Source organism: Bombina bombina, chromosome 4 (assembly GCF_027579735.1).
Source record: "Bombina bombina isolate aBomBom1 chromosome 4, aBomBom1.pri, whole genome shotgun sequence".
Lineage (NCBI taxonomy): Eukaryota > Metazoa > Chordata > Amphibia > Anura > Bombinatoridae > Bombina > Bombina bombina.
The window spans coordinates 1071191079-1071210974 of record NC_069502.1 but is presented as its reverse complement, the minus strand read 5'-3'; the positions used below and the strand labels follow the sequence as shown (position 1 = coordinate 1071210974).

The following is a 19896-nucleotide window of genomic DNA, read 5'->3' as shown; positions in this document are numbered from 1 at the left end:
CAGTCTGCCCCTGGTGTGCAGTGGGGCAAGAGTGTGCAGTGGGGGCATGACAGGTCAGGGCCCACCAGCAGGGCTATCACGGCCCGGTACTGGGCCACGGCCCGGCTGTTGAGAAACCAGGCACTAGGATATGATGTTCTATAAAAGTTCACTAGCGGAAATAATATATGTTTATGGGTATACTCTACACAAACAAAAACATGTAAGGGAAGAATACTGGGTGTGAAAATTGTAAAGAGAATAGAGCTAAACAAAGCATAATAGGGAAAAGCTAACAAGATATACACAGAGCACAAAAAAGTAAGGGGAAGAAAGTGAGGGACATAGATGGATATCTAACATTTTCCAAGTTGAACTAAACTGAACAAACACAAAAAGTTTGCAGACCCGCTCTACCGTAAAATGCAAATGTTTATTAACCACTTAACCCAATACGATATGTATATATGTCATGTGGCACTTTGCCTATCGTGCCGCATTACGTTTATATACATCAGAGCTGAAGGAAGCTCCAGGAGTCTCGGCTGTTAAGTTACAGCTGATAGCTAAAGTTCCTGAGATCATGGCGTCTGCCCTTTATATGGAACTGGGGCATGATAGGTGCTCCGGGTTCTATATGAAGGCAGAAAACAGGTAATTACAGATGGTAACACTGTGTGTGTTACCGTCTGTAACCATCATCTTTTGGTGCTGGCGGGAGGTGTGGGAGGAAAAGCAGGAGGCGGGTGGGCAGTCCAGCAGCGGAGGGTGGGAGGGAGGGGGGAGGAGGTGGGAGTGGGATGGCCGTACACAACAGAAAAAAACAGAAATTATGCTTACTAGATAATTTCCTTTCCATCTGTATGAGGAGAGTCCATGGCTTCATACCTTACTTGTGCGAATACTGAACCTGGCAACCAGGAGGAGGCAAAGACACTCCAGCCAAAGGCTTAAATACCTCCCCCACTCCCCTCATCCCCCAGTCATTCTGTCGAGGGAACAAGGAACAGTAGGAGAAATATCGGGTATAAATGGTGCCAGAAGAATAAAAAATGTTGGTCCGCCCAACGGAGAAAACGGGCGGGGGCAGTGGACTCTCCTCATACAGATGGAAAGGAAATGATCTGGTTAGCATAATTTATGTTTTCCATCTTAATATGAGGAGAGTCCACAGCTTCATTCCTTACTTGTGGGAAACATATACCCAAGTTCTAGAGGATACAAAATGAAACGGGAGGGTAAAAAGAGAGGTGGACCCCAATCTGAGGGCACCACTGACAAACATTTCTCCCAAAAGATGCTTCAGCCGAAGCATAAACGTCAAACTTGTAAAAATTTGAAAAAGGTATGTAAGTAGGGCCAGGTAGCCGCCTTACAAATCTGCTCCATAGATGTCTAATTCTTAAAGGCCCAAGAGGAAGCCACTGCTCTATTAGAATGAGCATTAATTCTCTGAGGAGGCTTTATGTCCCGCTGTTTCATAAGCTAAGCGAATAATGCTCCTCAACCATAAAGACAAGGAAGTGGACGAGGCTTTCTGCCCTTTATGCTTCCCAGAATAGACAACAAACAAAGAAGAAGTCTGTCTAAACTCCTTAGTGGCTAGAAGATAGAACTTCAAGGCCCGAACCACATCCAAATTATGAAGTAACCGTTCCTTCAAAGAAGAAGGGCTAGGACACAAGAAAGGAACAACAATCTCCTGATTGATGTTGCGATCAGAAACAACCTTAGGAAGAAAACCTAACCCAGTATGAAGAACACCCTTATCAGCATGGGATACTAGGTAATGGGGGGGTTACATTGCAAGGCAGCCATCTCAGATACTCTGCGTGCCGAGGCAATAGCCAGTAAAAAGAGAACCTTCCAAGATAATAATTTAATGTCAAGGCCGTGCACAGGGTCAAACGGAGCCCTCTGCAAAACCTGAAGAACAAGATTTAAGCTCCAAGGAGGTCGAAACACAGGTCTGATGAGGTCTAGACAGAGCCTGAACAAAGGACTGGACATCTGGAAGCTCAGCGAGCCTCTAGTCCAGTAAAACAGACAGGGCCGAAATCTGTCCCTTAAGAGAGCTAGCCAAAAGGACCTTCTCCAGAGCATTCTGGAGAAAAGAAAGAATCCTGGAAACCCTGACCTTATGCCAGGGAAATCCACGATCTTCACACCAGAATAAGAAGGTCCTCACACCTTATGATAGATGCGACGAGTAACCGGCTTACGGGCTTGAATGAGAGTATCAATAACTCTCTCAGAAAAACCTCTCTTGACTAGGACTTAGCTTTCAATCTCCATGCAGTCAGCCTCAGATAATCTAGATTTTGATGAACAAAAGGACCTTGTTCCAGCAGATCCCTGCGACAAGGTAGCCTCCATGGAGGAGAAGATGACATCCTCACTAGATTCGCGAACCACATCCTTCGTGGCCACAATGGAGCAATCAGTATCACTGAAGCCTACTCCTGTTTGATGTGGTCAACTACACGAGGAAGGAGTAGATTAGACTAAACCTCCAAGGCACTGCTAATGCATCTATTAGCTCTGCCTGAGGATCCCTGGACCTCGACCCATATCTGGGTAGCTTGGTATTGAGACGAGACGCCATAAGATCTATATCTGGCGTCCCCCACCTGTTGCATATCTCCGCAAACACTTCGGGATGGAGAGACCATTCCCCCAGATGAAAGGATTGTCTGCTGAGAAAATCTGCTTCCCAGTTGTCCACACCTGGAATGTGGATCGCTGACAGCGAACAGCTGTGGGCCTCCGCCCACTCCAGAATCTGAGATACTTCCCTCATTGCTAGGGAGCTTCATGTTCCCCTCTGATGGTTGATGTAAGCCACCGAGGTTATGTTGTCCGATTGGAATCTGATAAACTGGGTCAAACCCAGAAGTGGCCAAGCCTTCAGAGCATTGAATATCGCTCGAAGATCCAAGATGTTGATCGGGAGGACGGATTCCTCTCAAGTCAACATGCCCTGTGCCTTCCTGGCACCCCAAACAGCTCCCCATCCTGAGAGACTTGAATTCGTAGTCACAATCTCCCAGGATGGTCTCAAGAATAACGTCCCTTGGGAGAGGTGATCTGAACAAAGCCACCAGGAGAGTGATTCTCTTGATCGTCTGTCCAGAGAAATCTGTTGAGACGGATCTGAATGTTTGCCATTCCACTGTCTCAGCATGCACAGCTGAAGAGGTCTGATATAGAATCTGGCAAAGGGGATGATGTTCATGCAGGACACCATGAGTCAAATTACCTCCATACACCGAGCAACAGATGGCCTAAAGGAGGTCTGGAGGGCAAGACTATTGGAAGTTAGCTTGTAACGTCTCTGCACTGTAAGAAATATCCTCATAGATATAGAATCTATTATTGTACCCAGGAACTCCGCCCTGGTACTGGGAATAAGAGAACTCTTTTCTAAGTTTATCTTCCATCCATAAGATTGAAGAAGAGACAGAAGAGCTTTCGAATCGTCCTCTGCCAGAAGACAGGACGGTGGTGGAACCAAAATATTGTAGTACGGCGCCACTGCAATCCCTCTGGTTCTGGCCACTGCGAGCAGAGCCCCTAGAACCTTTGTAAAAACTCGGAGCAGTAGCTAGACCAAACGGAAGTGCAATGAACTGGAAATGCTGGTCCATGAACGCAAATCTTAGGAACTTGAAGTGTTCCTTGTGTATAGGGATGTGACGGTAGGTATCCTTCAGGTCTAATGTGGTTATAAATAGTCTTTCCAGGACTAAAGGAAGAATGGACCTTATTGTCTCCATCTTGAATGAGGGGACAGACAGGAACTTGTTTAAACATTTTAGGTCCAGAATTGTACAAAAAGTACCCTCCTCCTTTGGGACCACAAACAGGTTTGAGTAGTATCCCAGACCTCTCTCTGCTGGAGGTACCGGTACAATGACCCCCAGGGCAGAGAGATCTCTCACACACCCTAGAAAATCCTCTCTCTTTTCGGGCCTTGAAGACAGGTTTGATAAGAGAAATCTGCCCCTGGGAAGATGAGACTTGAAACCTATCCTGTATCCCTGAGCGATGATCTCCAGTACCCATGGGTCTTGCACATCGCCAAACAAAGCTTCTGAAAAGAGTGACAGTCTGCCGCCTACCAGATCTAAAGCCGGATCGGAGGCCGCCCGTTCATGCCGACTTTGACTCATCGGGCTTCTTATTCTGCTTGGATTTATTCCAGGACTGAGGAGGTTTCCAAGTTCCCTTGGACTGCTCCTGCTTAGCAGAGGGCTGTTGATGTTGGGATTTGTCCAAACGAAAGGAACGAAAATTAGGACCTTGTCCCTTAGGCTTGTTCTTCTTATCCTGCGGTAAAAAGGCACCTTTGCCTCCAGTAACCGTGGATAGGATAGAGTCCAGGCCTGGACCAAAAATAATCTTTCCCTTGAATGGGAAAAAAAGAAGTCTAGACTTTGAAGTCATGTCCGCAGACCAACATTTCAGCCAGAGTGCCCTACAGGCTAGCACAGAAAAACCTGAAGCCTTGGCATTCAGGCAAATAATCTGCATATTTGCATCACAAATAAAAGAATTGGCTACCTTTAAGGCCTTAATTCTTTCCTGGATCGTGTTGAGGGGACCCTCCACCTCGATCAACTCAGACAAGGAGTTGCACCAGTAGGTAGCCGTGTCCGCAACCGCAGCAACAACCGCTGCTCGTTGGAACAAATATCCTGTATGCTGAAACATTTTTCTTAATAGAGTTTCCAGCGTCTTATCCATGGGCTCTTTAAACGATGAACTATCCTCCAGTGGGATAGTAGTGCATTTAGACAGCATGGAGATAGAACTGTCTACCTTAGGGACGGAACCCGACAACTCCAACTGAAAGTCAGGAACCGGGATCAATTTCTTAAAGGAAGAAGGGGAAAAAGAAGAACCAAGCCTTTCCCATTCATTCTTAATAATGTTCGACCATCTTCATGGGAACTGGGAAAGTCTGTGGTACAACCCTGTCCTCGTAGACCTTATCTAATTTAGGAATGCAAGGTTCCTCAGGTAATTTAGGTTCTGGAACCTCTAAAGTAGCCAACACCTCCTTTAGCAAAAAGCGTAAGTGTTCAATCCTAAATCTAAAGTTTGGTTCCTCCGCAGCTGGAGGTTTAGAGGCAGCATATTCCGACCCAGAAAGAGCATCCTCTGAAGTATCAAAGGCGTCTTCATCATCTTGTATCAGATAAATCCAATAAGCTAGTAGATGACCCCTAGGAAGGATAGCAATATTTAACATTTCGCTTGCGCTTAGCAGTGAGAGGTAAAGCACTAAAGGCCGCAGACACTGCAGTCTGTAACTGTTCAGTAAAGTCTGGCGGTAAACCTCCAGATGGAAGAATAGGAGTGCTATGGGAAGCTGCATGTGTATTAGGAGATGAATGTAGGGTGCGCACCTCATGGGATCGAGACTTCTCAGAGGTCGAAGGCTCAGTAGTACTAAACATATTAGCTTTCTTTGATAAGATTACTTTATCAAGGCATGTGGAACATAATTGAGCAGGTGGGTATACCATGGCCTCCTCACAATATAGACAGGCATTAGCTTTAGGTAAAGAGGGAGTACCCTCTAATGTATCAGAGTCCTCCATAGCTTGAGCTTATAAAAACAGAATTTATGCTTACCTGATAAATTACTTTCTCCAACGGTGTGTCCGGTCCACGGCGTCATCCTTACTTGTGGGATATTCTCTTCCCCAACAGGAAATGGCAAAGAGTCCCAGCAAAGCTGGTCACATGATCCCTCCTAGGCTCCGCCCACCCCAGTCATTCGACCGACGGACAGGAGGAAATATATATAGGAGAAACCATATGATACCGTGGTGACTGTAGTTAGAGAAAATAATTCATCAGACCTGATTAAAAAAACCAGGGCGGGCCGTGGACCGGACACACCGTTGGAGAAAGTAATTTATCAGGTAAGCATAAATTCTGTTTTCTCCAACATTGGTGTGTCCGGTCCACGGCGTCATCCTTACTTGTGGGAACCAATACCAAAGCTTTAGGACACGGATGAAGGGAGGGAGCAAATCAGGTCACCTAAACGGAAGGAACCACAGCTTGCAAAACCTTTCTCCCAAAAATAGCCTCCGAAGAAGCAAAAGTATCAAATTTGTAAAATTTGGCAAAAGTGTGCAGTGAAGACCAAGTCGCTGCCTTACATATCTGGTCAACAGAAGCCTCGTTCTTGAAGGCCCATGTGGAAGCCACAGCCCTAGTGGAGTGAGCTGTGATTCTTTCAGGAGGCTGCCGTCCGGCAGTCTCATAAGCCAATCGGATGATGCTTTTAAGCCAAAAGGAAAGAGAAGTAGAAGTTGCCTTTTGACCTCTCCTTTTACCAGAATAAACAACAAACAAGGAAGATGTTTGTCTGAAATCTTTAGTAGCCTCTAAATAGAACTTTAGAGCACGGACAACGTCCAAATTGTGTAACAAACGTTCCTTCTTTGAAACTGGATTCGGACACAAAGAAGGTACAACTATCTCCTGGTTAATATTTTTGTTAGAAACAACTTTAGGAAGAAAACCAGGCTTAGTACGCAAAACCACCTTATCTGCATGGAACACCAGATAAGGAGGAGAACACTGCAGAGCAGATAATTCTGAAACTCTTCTAGCAGAAGAAATTGCAACCAAAAACAAAACTTTCCAAGATAGTAACTTAATATCTATGGAATGTAAGGGTTCAAACGGAACCCCTTGAAGAACTGAAAGAACTAAATTTAGACTCCAGGGAGGAGTCAAAGGTCTGTAAACAGGCTTGATCCTAACCAGAGCCTGAACAAATGCTTGAACATCTGGCACAGCTGCCAGTCTTTTGTATAGTAAGACAGATAAAGCAGAGATCTGTCCCTTTAGAGAACTTGCAGATAATCCTTTCTCCAAACCTTCTTGAAGAAAGGAGAGAATCTTAGGAATGTTTATCTTATTCCATGGGAATCCTTTGGATTCACACCAACAGATATATTTTTTCCATATTTTATGGTAAATTTTTCTAGTTACAGGTTTTCTGGCCTGAACCAGAGTATCTATCACCGAATCTGAAAACCCACGCTTTGATAGAATCAAGCGTTCAATCTCCAAGCCGTCAGTTGGAGGGATACCAGATTTGGGTGTTCGAATGGACCTTGAACAAGAAGGTCCTGTCTCAAAGGTAGCTTCCATGGTGGAGCCGATGACATATTCACCAGGTCTGCATACCAAGTCCTGCGTGGCCACGCAGGAGCTATCAAGATCACCGAGGAATTTGGCCTTTGCTAGTTGAGGCCAAGCTCTGAGAGCATTGAATATCGCTCTCAGTTCCAGAATGTTTATCGGGAGAAGAGACTCTTCCCGAGACCATAGACCCTGAGCTTTCAGGGATTCCCAGACCGCACCCCAGCCCACTAGACTGGCGTCGGTCGTGACAATGACCCACTCTGGCCTGCGGAAGCTCATTCCCTGGGACAGATGGTCCAGGGTCAGCCACCAGCGGAGTGAATCTCTGGTCTTTTGATCTACTTGAATCATTGGAGACAAGTCTGTATAATCCTCATTCCACTGTTTGAGCATGCACAGTTGTAATGGTCTTAGATGAATTCGTGCAAAAGGAACTATGTCCATTGTTGCAACCATCAATCCTATTACTTCCATGCACTGCGCTATGGAAGGACGAGGAACAGAATGAAGCACTTGACAAGAGCTTAGAAGTTTTGATTTTCTGACCTCTGTCAGAAAAATCCTCATTTCTAAGGAATCTATTATTGTTCCCAAGAAGGGAACTCTTGTTGACGGGGACAGAGAACGCTTTTCTTTGTTCACCTTCCATCCGTGAGATGTGAGAAAGGCTAAAACGATGTCCGTATGAGCCTTTGCCTTTGACAGGGACGACGCTTGTATTAGAATGTCGTCCAAGTAAGGTACTACTGCAATGCCCCTTGGTTTTAAAACCGCTAGAAGGGACCCTAGCACCTTTGTGAAAATCCTTGGAGCAGTGGCTAATCCGAATGGAAGAGCCACAAACTGGTAATGTTTGTCCAGAAAAGCAAACCTTAGGAACTGATGATGTTCCTTGTGGATAGGGATATGTAGGTACGCATCCTTTAGATCCACGGTAGTCATAAATTGACTTTCCTGGATGGTGGGTAGAATCGTTCGAATAGTTTCCATTTTGAACGATGGTACCCTGAGAAATTTGTTTAGGATCTTCAAATCCAAAATTGGTCTGAACATTCCCTCTTTTTTGGGAACTACGAACAGATTGGAATAAAATCCCATTCCTTGTTCCTTTATTAGAACTGGGTGTATCACTCCCATCTTTAACAGGTCTTCTACACAATGTAAGAATGCCTGTCTCTTTATTTGGTTTGAGGATAAGTGAGACTTGTGGAACCTTCCCCTTGGGGGTAGTTCCATGAATTCCAGGAGATAACCTTGAGAAACTATTTCTAGCGCCCAAGGATCCTGAACATCTCTTGCCCAAGCCTGAGCAAAGAGAGAGAGTCTGCCCCCCACCAGATCCGGTCCCGGATCGGGGGCTACTCCTTCATGCTGTCTTGTTAGCAGTGGCAGGCTTCTTGGCCTGCTTACCCTTGTTCCAGCCTTGCATTGGTTTCCAGGCTGGTTTGGGTTGTGAGGCATTACCCTCTTGCTTAGAGGATGCAGAATTAGAGGCTGGTCCATTTCTGCGAAAGGGACGAAAATTAGGCTTATTTTTAGCCTTAAAAGACCTATCCTGTGGAAGGGCGTGGCCCTTTCCCCCAGTGATGTCTGAAATAATCTCTTTCAAATCAGGTCCAAATAAAGTTTTACCTTTGAAAGGAATGTTAAGTAATTTTGTCTTGGATGACACATCCGCTGACCAAGACTTTAGCCAAAGCGCTCTGCGCGCCACAATAGCAAACCCTGAATTTTTCACCGCTAATTTTGCTAATTGCAAAGCGGCATCTAAAATAAAAGAGTTAGCCAATTTAAGTGCGTGAACTCTGTCCATAACCTCCTCATATGGAGTTTCTCTACTGAGCGACTTTTCTAGTTCCTCGAACCAGAACCACGCTGCCGTAGTGACAGGAACAATGCATGAAATTGGTTGTAGAAGGTATCCTTGCTGTACAAAAATCTTTTTAAGCAAACCTTCCAATTTTTTATCCATAGGATCTTTGAAAGCACAACTATCTTCGATAGGAATAGTAGTGCGTTTGTTGGGGTTTTCGGTAGGAGGAGCTGTGCAGTGTGAATACGCTGTGTCAGCGTTGAGAGCTGAAGTTTGATCAGCTCCATACCACGCTCTCCAGGCGTCTTATCTCCCGCTGTTGGTGCGGACAGCATCCTAGGGAGCCGGGCTAATGCTATTCAAGCCCAGACGGGAAACCCACAAGAGACTCAATTTTGGCTTCTTTGTCAAAGCCGCAACTTCGTTACTCTGTTAAAGTACCGGCAATTAGAGTACTGTGCCCAGTGTTTTGAACCTGCTTCCTGTCCACCGCTGTATGTACAGCATGTCTTCACCGTGATGGGACAGTCTGTTTCACTTTGGCCATACACCAGTTTTTGTGCAGGGATGATTGCCGCCGGTGAAAAGATTACCTGCACAGGATAAATTCTGTGGATCACTTGCGGGGTAGCAATTCCCCCTAGGACACCCACGGAACATTAATCCCCCCTGGGAGCTTCGAAAGTAACCTTAATAAAGGTATCAGTATCCAGTGCTTGGGGATATAACAGCTGAAGACTCTCGGCCAATTGGAAAGTGGTTCACTGTGCGAGCCTCTCCACCCACCCAATAGGAAACGAAGGTGAGTCAGGAAGTAGACGACACCCATTATCTCCATACGGAGCTCACACAGGCTCGTTAAACCACCCGGATGCTGTTTTGCTTGAAGAGGGGAGCGGATTGCTGGCTGAAAGCTATAAGGAGAGCCCCAGAGTACTCCCTGAGGACTGAGCAAACAGGTTGGGCGATATATACGTGAGTAACAAACGCCTGTTTCATCCCATTTGCTGAAAACTTTATCTGTATACATATCCTGCTATTGAGGTGGGTGGAGGCTTAGCAATATATCGTTGTGAGGATTCCCCACTGCCGAGATTCTGCCAAGACTGGTTCCTAGAACTACTATAAAGGGGAAAGAAAGGAGTAGCTGTATATACCTTTATCCTCGGGAATAATACACTGGACGTTACTGAGAAGGCCAGAGTGCTTTACTCTCGCTTAAAATTTTCCTTTTTTTTTTTTTTTTTTTTTTCTCCTTCTTTCTCTTTGGACGCTACCCAGTAGAAGAGGAGAAATGTATTTTGTGATCGTTGTGATCTTTTTATTAACCCTTTTTCATTTTTCCTCTGTTATTTGCTAATAATTATAATATTGGTATAATAATATAACAACAGGTGTGCTTAAAGGAAATGGTATAAGTACTTTATAGTGTTTAGTAGAAAGAAGGGCAGCGATGTGGGAGCTTTTAGTTTATTACCGGATTTAGGCAATTTCTATTTTTGCAGAGTGCTTTATTATCCTTGATTATAAACCTAGGTATTATATGGCCTAGATTATGCTAACGCAACAGCTAATTCATCCAAGTGGTCTTTACATATGCAATGTTAATGGTTTTTGAATCTTATGTCTAAGAAGACCTTAATAATTTTACATTGTTTTGATACCTCTCATAATTTTTATCTAATTATACAGAATTTGCTTGTTAATTGACGATAAAGAAAGGGAAAAGCCTTCCTTATTTAGGATAATTTCATTGTAAATTCTGCAGATTACCTTTAAAGAACTATAATATATATAGTACTGATTATTGGCACGCTGAACAGTCTGTATTTGTCCTTATAAAATATAACTGGGGAGATTTCCCCTTATTATATGTCCCTGCTCGCTGGTTATCTATTTAACTGATATTAGGCTCTGGAAAAACTCTTCTTAGTCCTAGAGATCACAGGCTCTATACACCTTTTTTTTTTTTTTTTTTTTTTTTTTTTCCACTAAGAACACTTTTTCTATACACACATAAGGCACATAGTGGAAGGCTAGTGTCCAAGCACACACACACAAATAAATAAATAAGATTGGGTGAGGGTTTTTTTTGTTATACACAATATCTATTTTTTTTTTCTACACGTATCTGGGTTGTATTTTTTGCACATTCACTCTCCAGGCGGTAGCCTGACACTGTATACAGATTAGGGGTGGCTTTCTTTTTTCACTCATATTTTGGATGGAAAGATTTATCACGCAGGGGAAGTCTAGTTCTCCCACAATGCCTGTGAAAACGAAAGACAAAAAGAGTAAAACAGGTGATACTAGTGTAGATAGTACAATGGAGCCCAGTAGGTCCCCGTTCGATTCACAAGCTCTTATAGCCAAAATATCAGAAGTGTTTTCACCACAGTTTGAAGATATTAAAAAGGAGTTGGGTTCAATTGCTACCGAAATAGGCTCACTGTCTGCTGAGGTAAGACAGTTCTCAGCGCGACTGACAGAAGCAGAGACTAGGATCTCTGATATAGAAGACCAGACAAATATTCAGGCTGATACCCTACGTAAACAAGAATCCAAAATTAAAAATATGCAGTTGCGCCTGGAGGATCTGGAGGATCGCTCCAGGCGCAACAATATCAGATTAGTAGGACTTCCAGAACAGTCAGAATTCGAGGATCTAATAAAATTCACATCCACTACATTACCCCTTTCTCTTGGTATGCCATCTCATTTGCTACCACTCACAATTGAGCGTGCGCATAGATTGGGTCCCAAGAAGTCCTCTCTGGATGGAGTTGCAAAAAATAGAGTCTGCCTATGTAAACTTCTCAAATTTCAAGATAAAGTTGATCTATTAAAACTATTTAAAAAATCTGACCCCCCAGTATTCGGAGGCAGCAGGATATTATTATTTCAGGACTTTTCCTTTGAAACTTCATCTAAGAGAAGACAGATGGCCCCTCACTGTACACAATTAATAAATAAAGGGCTAAAGGCTCATATGGTATATCCTGCCAGAATTATAGTTGAGGATCATTCTGGTACCAGACATATATTTGACGAGGTTACAGAAGTTAAAAAATGTATTGAGAGCAGCTAATCTCAGGGAATTTCATTAGTTAGAGTTTATGGTTTTCTTTCTCTTTTTGATGTTGCTGGAAACTAATTATTTAATGCGATGTAAGGATAACGAAGTTGTCTTTTGTGTTTTACACTATTTTAGGGCTGAGTTATATGTGGTTTTTTTTTTTTTTTTTTTTTTCTCTCTCTCTCTTTTTCTCTCCCTTCTCTCCCTCTCTCTTTTTCTTTCTCCTTTCCCGCATCTTTTTTCCCTCCGCTGCTTTCCCTCTGCCTTATACGCGCCCTCAGCTCGCCCCAAATCTAGGGTTCTCTCATAAATTAGTTATTGAATTCTAAGCTTGATTGTGGAAGGAATTAAAGTATTATCCTGGAATATAGGAGGAATATCCTCTCCAATTAAACGTAAATTGGTTATTAAGACCCTAGCAAGATATAATCCAGATGTTGTTCTCCTTCAGGAGACACACCTTAATGAGCATGAAGCGGCTAAACTGAAGATAAAATGGGTAGGGGAAGTAGTTTCTACGACTGGCCCATCTAGAAAATGCGGGGTCGCTATTCTCTTCCATAAAGAACTGGAATATAGGATAGAGAAGATAGAAATAGATCCAGCTGCAAGGTATATACTTATCCATGTTTTTATAAAAAATATTAAATTTATATTTTGCAATATATATGCTCCAAATCAGTTTTCTAAAGAATTTTGGGAGAAAATAAAAATTAAATTATTTCCTCTTATTACAGAAAATTTAATTTTAGGGGGCGATTTCAATGCCACTCTGTGTCCTGTGTTAGACAGATTGTCCAATAAAAATAGATTACTATATACAAAAAATGCAAAATATTTATCACAATTCTGTGCCAGGTTAAAACTAGTAGATATTTGGCGTCTAAAAAATCCAGATAAACAAGCATTCTCTTGTGAGTCCAAAGCACATGGCACCTTCTCGAGAATTGACTTATTTTTAATTGCGGAGAATCTGTCTATTCAGAAGCTGGAGGCTGGGATTGGAGATATTATTATCTCAGATCATGCTATTATTTCTTTGACCTTTCTTTCTAGGCTAAAACAACGGATTCAAATACCCAGTTTCTATTTTCCTCGATACCTATACACTAATCCGAAATTTGTCAATTTCTTGAGATCACGGTGGCTGCAATATTATTCTGATAATGTGAGTTATTTTAACAAACCGGAAATTTTCTGGGAAGCGTTTAAAGCAGTAATGCGGGCAGAAATACAAACATATCTTAGTATAGCAAAAAAAAAGAGTAAGGCATGGGAAATCCAAATCATGAATAAAGTTAAGAATTCATATAGTAAATACTGTCTAAGCCGAACTACGGCAAATTGGAAAAGATACCAAGATAATAGGAAGGAAAGAGATTTGTTTTTAAAACAAAAACTTTTAGAAGAAGATGCGAAAATTAATCTCCAATTTAAAGGAACTCATGGATCTTCTGCTAAATATTTGGCTAGACTTATTAAAGCCAGAAAAAAGAAAAATCTTATCTCAGCGATTCAAACTGAAAAGGGTAGACATATGGAGACTAATGGAATCATGGAGGCATTTTTTGATTATTACCAACAGCTATACTCTGGAGTTAAGACAGATAATGTCAATCAAGATCTTTTTTGGTCCATGATAAAGACACCTCAATTGAGTAGTGAGGACCTAATATTAATTAATGCTCCAATATCTATTGATGAAATAAAAAGAGCCATAGATCACCTGAAGATGAATAAAGCTCCTGGACCAGATGGGTTTCCTGCAGAGTTTTATAAATGTATTGGCGAGGTTCTTCTGCCCACCTTAGAAAAGCTATTTAACTACTATTATAGGTCGGATAATGTGATTTCTAGCTACTTTTCTGCAGCTAATATTTCTCTCATTTTGAAGAAAGGTAAAAATCCTGAAAATATGGCCTCTTATAGGCCAATCTCGGTCTTGAATACAGATTATAAGATTTTAATGTCCATTATCTCTTTAAGACTATCTGTGTGTCTAGCTAAAATTATCCATCCAGACCAGACTGGATTTATGGTAGCTAGGAATCCAGTAAAAAATACTCGTAAATTGATTAACTTCCTAGATTATGCTTGGAACGTGGATAGGGAAAAGAAGAAGCCCTTATGGCAAGAGACTGCAATACTCTCCCTGGACGCGGTTAAAGCCTTCGACTCTATAGTATGGGAATATCTATTCAGAGCGATGGATCAATTTCGTTTAAAAGGGGAATTCGTCAAGTTTATTGGTAGACTATATCAGAACCCGATCTCCTTCTTGCTTATTAATGGCTCTTTATCTTCTAAAATAACATTACAGAGAGGCACCAGGCAAGGGTGTCCTCTATCCCCTCTTCTTTTTAATATCGCGCTGGAGCCTCTTGCGATTCGATTCAGAGATGTTTTGGACGGAGTCCCATTCGGTGTACACCGTCTTAAAACGCTGCTCTATGCAGATGACGTGTTGCTTTTTCTTACCAATATCCAGCAGTCTATCCCTATGATTATACACGAGTTAGAAACTTTCAGTTCCTTCTCAGGTTATAAGATTAACCTAGAAAAGAGTGAATTAATGTGTATTAACAACTCTCAGTTAGCTGGCTTTGATATCCCATTTAAAATGGTTGATGTTATTAAATATTTAGGCTTAATCCTACATAAAAACCCTAAATTTTGGTACAAAGCTAATTTCGAGCATTTGTTTCAAAAAATTGGATCTGATTTATATCTATGGGCCGCTTTTCCATTGTCTATCACAGCCAGAGTAAATTTGATAAAGTCAATTATCTTTCCGCGTTTATTATACCCTCTCCAGAATCTGCCTTTATTTATATTAAATAAAGATTTAAAGCTTTTTAATGCTCTTATCTCCAAATTCATTTGGAATAATACAAGGCCTCGAATTGCATTGGCCAGACTAATGCAAAATTATGGATCGGCGGGTTTGGCGCTTCCCAATCTCAAAATATATAACCTGGTCGTGATGGTTAAAACAGCTATAGACTGGTTAGCTGGCTCTAATCTAGTATCATCTGTAGAAATAGAAAACTATTTGATTACCCCATTTGCGTTAAAGGCTATACTACATATCGCTGCTCAGAATCTACCGCAGAATGTTAGCTGTCTCATTTCTATTAGGAATATTGTATTGGCCTGGCAGAAGTTCTGTACAATATTAAATATAGATTATTCGTTCTCTGAATGGCTTCCTATTATAAGTAATCCAAATTTTTTGCCAGGTCTCTATCAAAAAGCTTTTAAAGTCTGGTCCGATAAAGGTCTACATTATGTAAAACAGTTATTTGATGAGAATGATCAACTTTTAGAAGCAGATATTATTTTTAATAAATATGATCTAGCTAGATCCAATCTATTCGCCTACTTTCAAATTCGCCATTTTGTCTTATCACAAAGCTGGTCTCTTTCTTCTCTTTCTGATTGGACGGATATTAAGCTTCTTATACAAAAATTTGTGGGAGGAAATTCTTCCATATCCTTGATGTATGATATCATGTTGAATAAACAGAGTCTACTATTTAAGGACATTATCTGTAAATCTTGGTCTCCGCTAATTCCCCTGATAAACCATGATAAGATCACTCAGAGTTTTGACTCTCTACATAAGTGCAAAGTACCGGTCTCTTGGAAGGAATCTCACATGAAACTGGTTAATAATTTTTATCTCTCCCCGTGGAAAGTCTCTAGAATCTTTCCGTCTTCGGTCAATCTATGTCCTCGTTGTTCATATGATAGAGCTGATGCACTCCACATGTTTTGGATATGCCCTATGGTAAGACAACTGTGGCTTAAGATTATCTTCTGGTTTAACAAATTATATAAAATATCATGTGCTTTATCTGCGGAGGATATTATCTTTCTATGCCCTCCACATGAGGCTCTTAATATGAATACTATAAATAGCCTAAATACTATTATTCTTGCGGTTAGATATTGTATACTTAAAAATTGGAAAGCTAGGCGGATACCTGGATTAGCCATGGTCTTTAGATCATTACAAGATCAAATTGTCTTTGAATCATTTCATCTTCATGACGTATCTGAGAAAAGGATCAAGAAGTTTTTCTGGAAATGGACGCCAGTTATTTTATCTTATCCACATCCTTTGCAAAAGAGGATCTTGTCACCCTTCCTTTCTTCACAGACCTTCGCAGAATTAACGTTATTGGATATTTTCCCACATACTTGGATTAATGGTACTATGAGAGATTCCTAGCTGGTGGCGCGGTGGGGGGGCGGGATGGGGGTGAGGAGATAGGGAGTGGGAGAGAAATACCCCGGCTCATTGACCCTTCCTCTTTTTCCCTTTTTTTTTTTTTTTTTTTTTTTTTTTGTGTTTTGTTTTGTTTTGGTTTGGTTTGTTTTGGTTTGTTTTGTTTTGTTTTGTCTCGTTTTGTTTTGTTTTGTTTTGTTTTACGTTATTATATTTATTGCTGTGTTCTGAGTAGGAAAAGTTAGGAAAGTACATTAATGAAAAAAAAGAAAAAGAAGATTATGGTCTATGATTTCAGAGACACAGGGTAGAAACACGAAACCATATTATGCCATGTCAGCTATTTTTGAAATGTCCAGGACTTAAGCTCAGAATGATCAGCTAATAATAGTCAGTTTTCTGCACATTGTTGTAATAATCTTTGTGTCTCCTTTCTTGTTACTTCATTTTGTACATTGATAATGAGAGGTTTAAAATCTTCCATCTCTATGTATTAGAAAATAGGAAACAGGAGGTTTATCTATAATTGTCTTGTTGTAACTGTGATGTAACAGATTTGTTTTTTGACAATTTGATTGTTATAATCCTTTTCTTTTTTCTGTTGACTTTTATATTTAACCTCAATAAAAAGGAATTGAAAAAAAAAAAGTAGTGCGTTTGTTTAGAGTAGAAACTGCCCCCTCGACCTTGGGGACTGTCTGCCATAAGTCCTTTCTGGGGTCGACCATAGGAAATAATTTCTTAAATATAGGGGGAGGAACAAAAGGTATGCCGGGCTTTTCCCACTCTTTATTTACTATGTCCGCCACCCGCTTGGGTATAGGAAAAGCGTCGGGGGGCACCGGAACCTCTAGGAACCTGTCCATCTTGCATAATTTCTCTGGAATGACCAAATTGTCACAATCAATGGCTGGGGCACTCACCACCTCCTATGACCCAAGCCCAAGAGAGAAACCGCTTTGTCTCCAGACACCGAACGGCCAGGACTAAGATAATCACTGTGACCACACCCCGTCACGTGGTGCACCATGCAGGACCGCCCCTGCACCACTAAAAGCACGCCAAGCCTAACTGGCTGCGCAGCGCTCCAAAGTGAAAGTAAAAACCTGTACGTTCCAACATCTGCCTGAGCCACATCTCACACATTTCACAGCATAAACACAATATTAAAAATATGTGATTAATCCCTCTGTTCAATAATCCCCTTCCGGAGACATTAACCCTCGATTCCAAACAGATAAAAGGAGTTGCACTGTGACCCTGTTTTCTTGCATTATCAAATGTGTATAAATAATGAAACGATCTTACCGGAATCTATGCCGTGAAACAGAAAAACAGCCTCTCAAGTTTGACCGTCTTGTAGCATCACTCCTGACATGGACTTGAGTGATAGAAGCAGGCAGTGAAACTCGTCAACACTGTTTGCTTAGGAGAAGTTAATATGAGTCTGTATGGGTTCGCAGAAAGACTCTCCCTGCATCTCCACATCTCTAACATTCGTCAATGCTTTCACTGAGAGGCTGACAAGACTACTTAAAACTCCAGTCCCATTTCGAAGAGTACTACCCTCCATAAGGAACTACTCCGTATCTTCTGACATTTCTCTGCCAAACTCCTGTGACGAAAGACAAAGAATGACTGGGGGATAAGGAGAGTGGGGGGAGGTATTTAAGCATTTGGCTGGGGTGTCTTTGCCACCTCCTGGTGGCCAGTTTCAGTATTCCCACAAGTAAGGAATGAAGCCGTGGACTGAAAATAAAGGGAGAGGGAGGGTTGGGAAGCTACACTACAGAAAAAAAGTGGGGTGGGGTTTTTTCCTGACTAACAATCACCCGGGGGGGGGGGGGGCACTACACTAGAGAAAACATTAAAAAAAAAGTTTTTTATTGGTACTGGCAGACAGCTGCCAGTACTTAAGATGGCTGCAAGTAGTGGGAGGGTTAGAGTGTTATTTGTTGGGGGGGGGGGATCAGCAAGGTGGGAGGGTTGAGGAGGTTCACTACACTGCAGAAAAAAAAACTAAACTGCACGGGGTGAGAAGTGTCAGGTGGGAGGGTATTCTCTACACTAAAGCTAAAATTAACCTTACAAGCTACCTGATTAACCCCCTCACTGTCAGGAATAATAGAAGTCTGGAGCACAGCTGCAATTAGCAGCATTCTAATTACCAAAAAGCAATGGCAAAGCCATATATGTCTGCTATTTCTGAACAAAGGGGATCCCAGAGGAGCTTTTACAATCATTTGTGACATGATTTCACAAGCGGTATATAAATAAATAATTTCAGTGAAAAACACAAAGTTTGTGAAAAAGTTAATGATTTTTTTTAATGATCACATTTGGTGGTGAAATAGTGGCTTGAAATATACCAAAATGGGCCTAGATCAATACATTGGGTTGTCTACTTAAAAAAATATATATAGTTTGACAGGTAAATAAAAAAAACAAGGCTCTATTTTTAAAGCGATCTCATAAAAAGTTACAGCAATAAAAACAGTGACATTGGTAATAGATTTATAGCCATTTTGTGATTGTTTACAGTTACAGACCCTTAGCTCCTGTGAATGTTAGTATCGGAACCGCGTCTGCACAGAAAGATAGAGGAGCTTCTGACATAACCTGATTACCACTAGGGAAGTAAGCTGAAGACTGGGAGCAATTTGGAAACCAGCAGTCATCACTGGACAGATACAGTATGGCAAATTAAATCAAGAATTGTTTATCAAAAGAGATTGGTTGTTTAGAGAAGCAAATGCAGAAAAGGAGAACTTCTATTAAAGGGACACTGACATGAGTCAGATAGAGCATACAATTTTAAGCAACTTTCTAATTTACTTCTATTATCAATTTTTCTTCGTTCTTTGTCTATCTTTATTTGAAAAAGAAGGCATCTATGCTAAGGAGCCAGTAAATTGTTGGTTCAGAACCATGGACAGCACTTGTTTATTGGTGCTGTCCAATCAGCAAGGACAACCCAGGTTGTTCACGAAAAATGGGCCGGCATCTAAACTTATATTCTTGCTTTTCAAATAAACATACCAAGAGTATGAAGAAAATTTGATAATAGGAGTAAATTAGAAAGTTGCTTAAAATTGCATGTTCTATCTGAATCGCGAAATAAAAAAATTGGGTTCAGTGTCCCTTTAAGTGTGTGTGTATATATATGTGTGTGTAAATAAAGATACCAAGAGAACGAAGAAAAATTGATAATAGTCGTAAATTAGAAAGTTGCTTATAATTGCATGCTCTATATGAATTATGAAAGAAAAAAAAATTGGATTCAGTATCCTTTTAAGGTCTGTTATTATGTGGTGATATTTTCTAAGGACAAGGCAACAAATAAAAAAGGTAAAATTGTCACTATTGCAGGTAGTTGACATTCTTAATGTTTGTGCAACCGTATTTTAAATAATAATATAAAAATATAAAAAAGCAGCAATAGCTACACATTACAATGCAGACATTATTTTCATGAGAACATATTTATATACTGTACCTGTAGGCTTTCTGTACTTGAGGTTAACATTCCAATCTAAAAGGTAAATTTATAAAATTAGATAGAATGGGGGGGGGGGTCATTAAACACTCATCCTCATCAGAAACAATGCATTACCCTGCTAGTAT

The 19896-nt window shown here is 41.2% G+C and overlaps 1 protein-coding gene across 1 annotated transcript in view; it reads right to left on the bottom strand.

Moving 5' to 3' along the window:
- Positions 1-19896, bottom strand: part of PPP1R21 (protein phosphatase 1 regulatory subunit 21) — a 557069-nt gene that overhangs the window by 114376 nt on the left and 422797 nt on the right. Inside the window, exon 16 of the mRNA XM_053712717.1 lies at positions 19769-19804. Within this exon, the coding sequence (XP_053568692.1) occupies positions 19769-19804 (36 nt within the window). The remainder of the gene's footprint in view (positions 1-19768; positions 19805-19896) is intronic.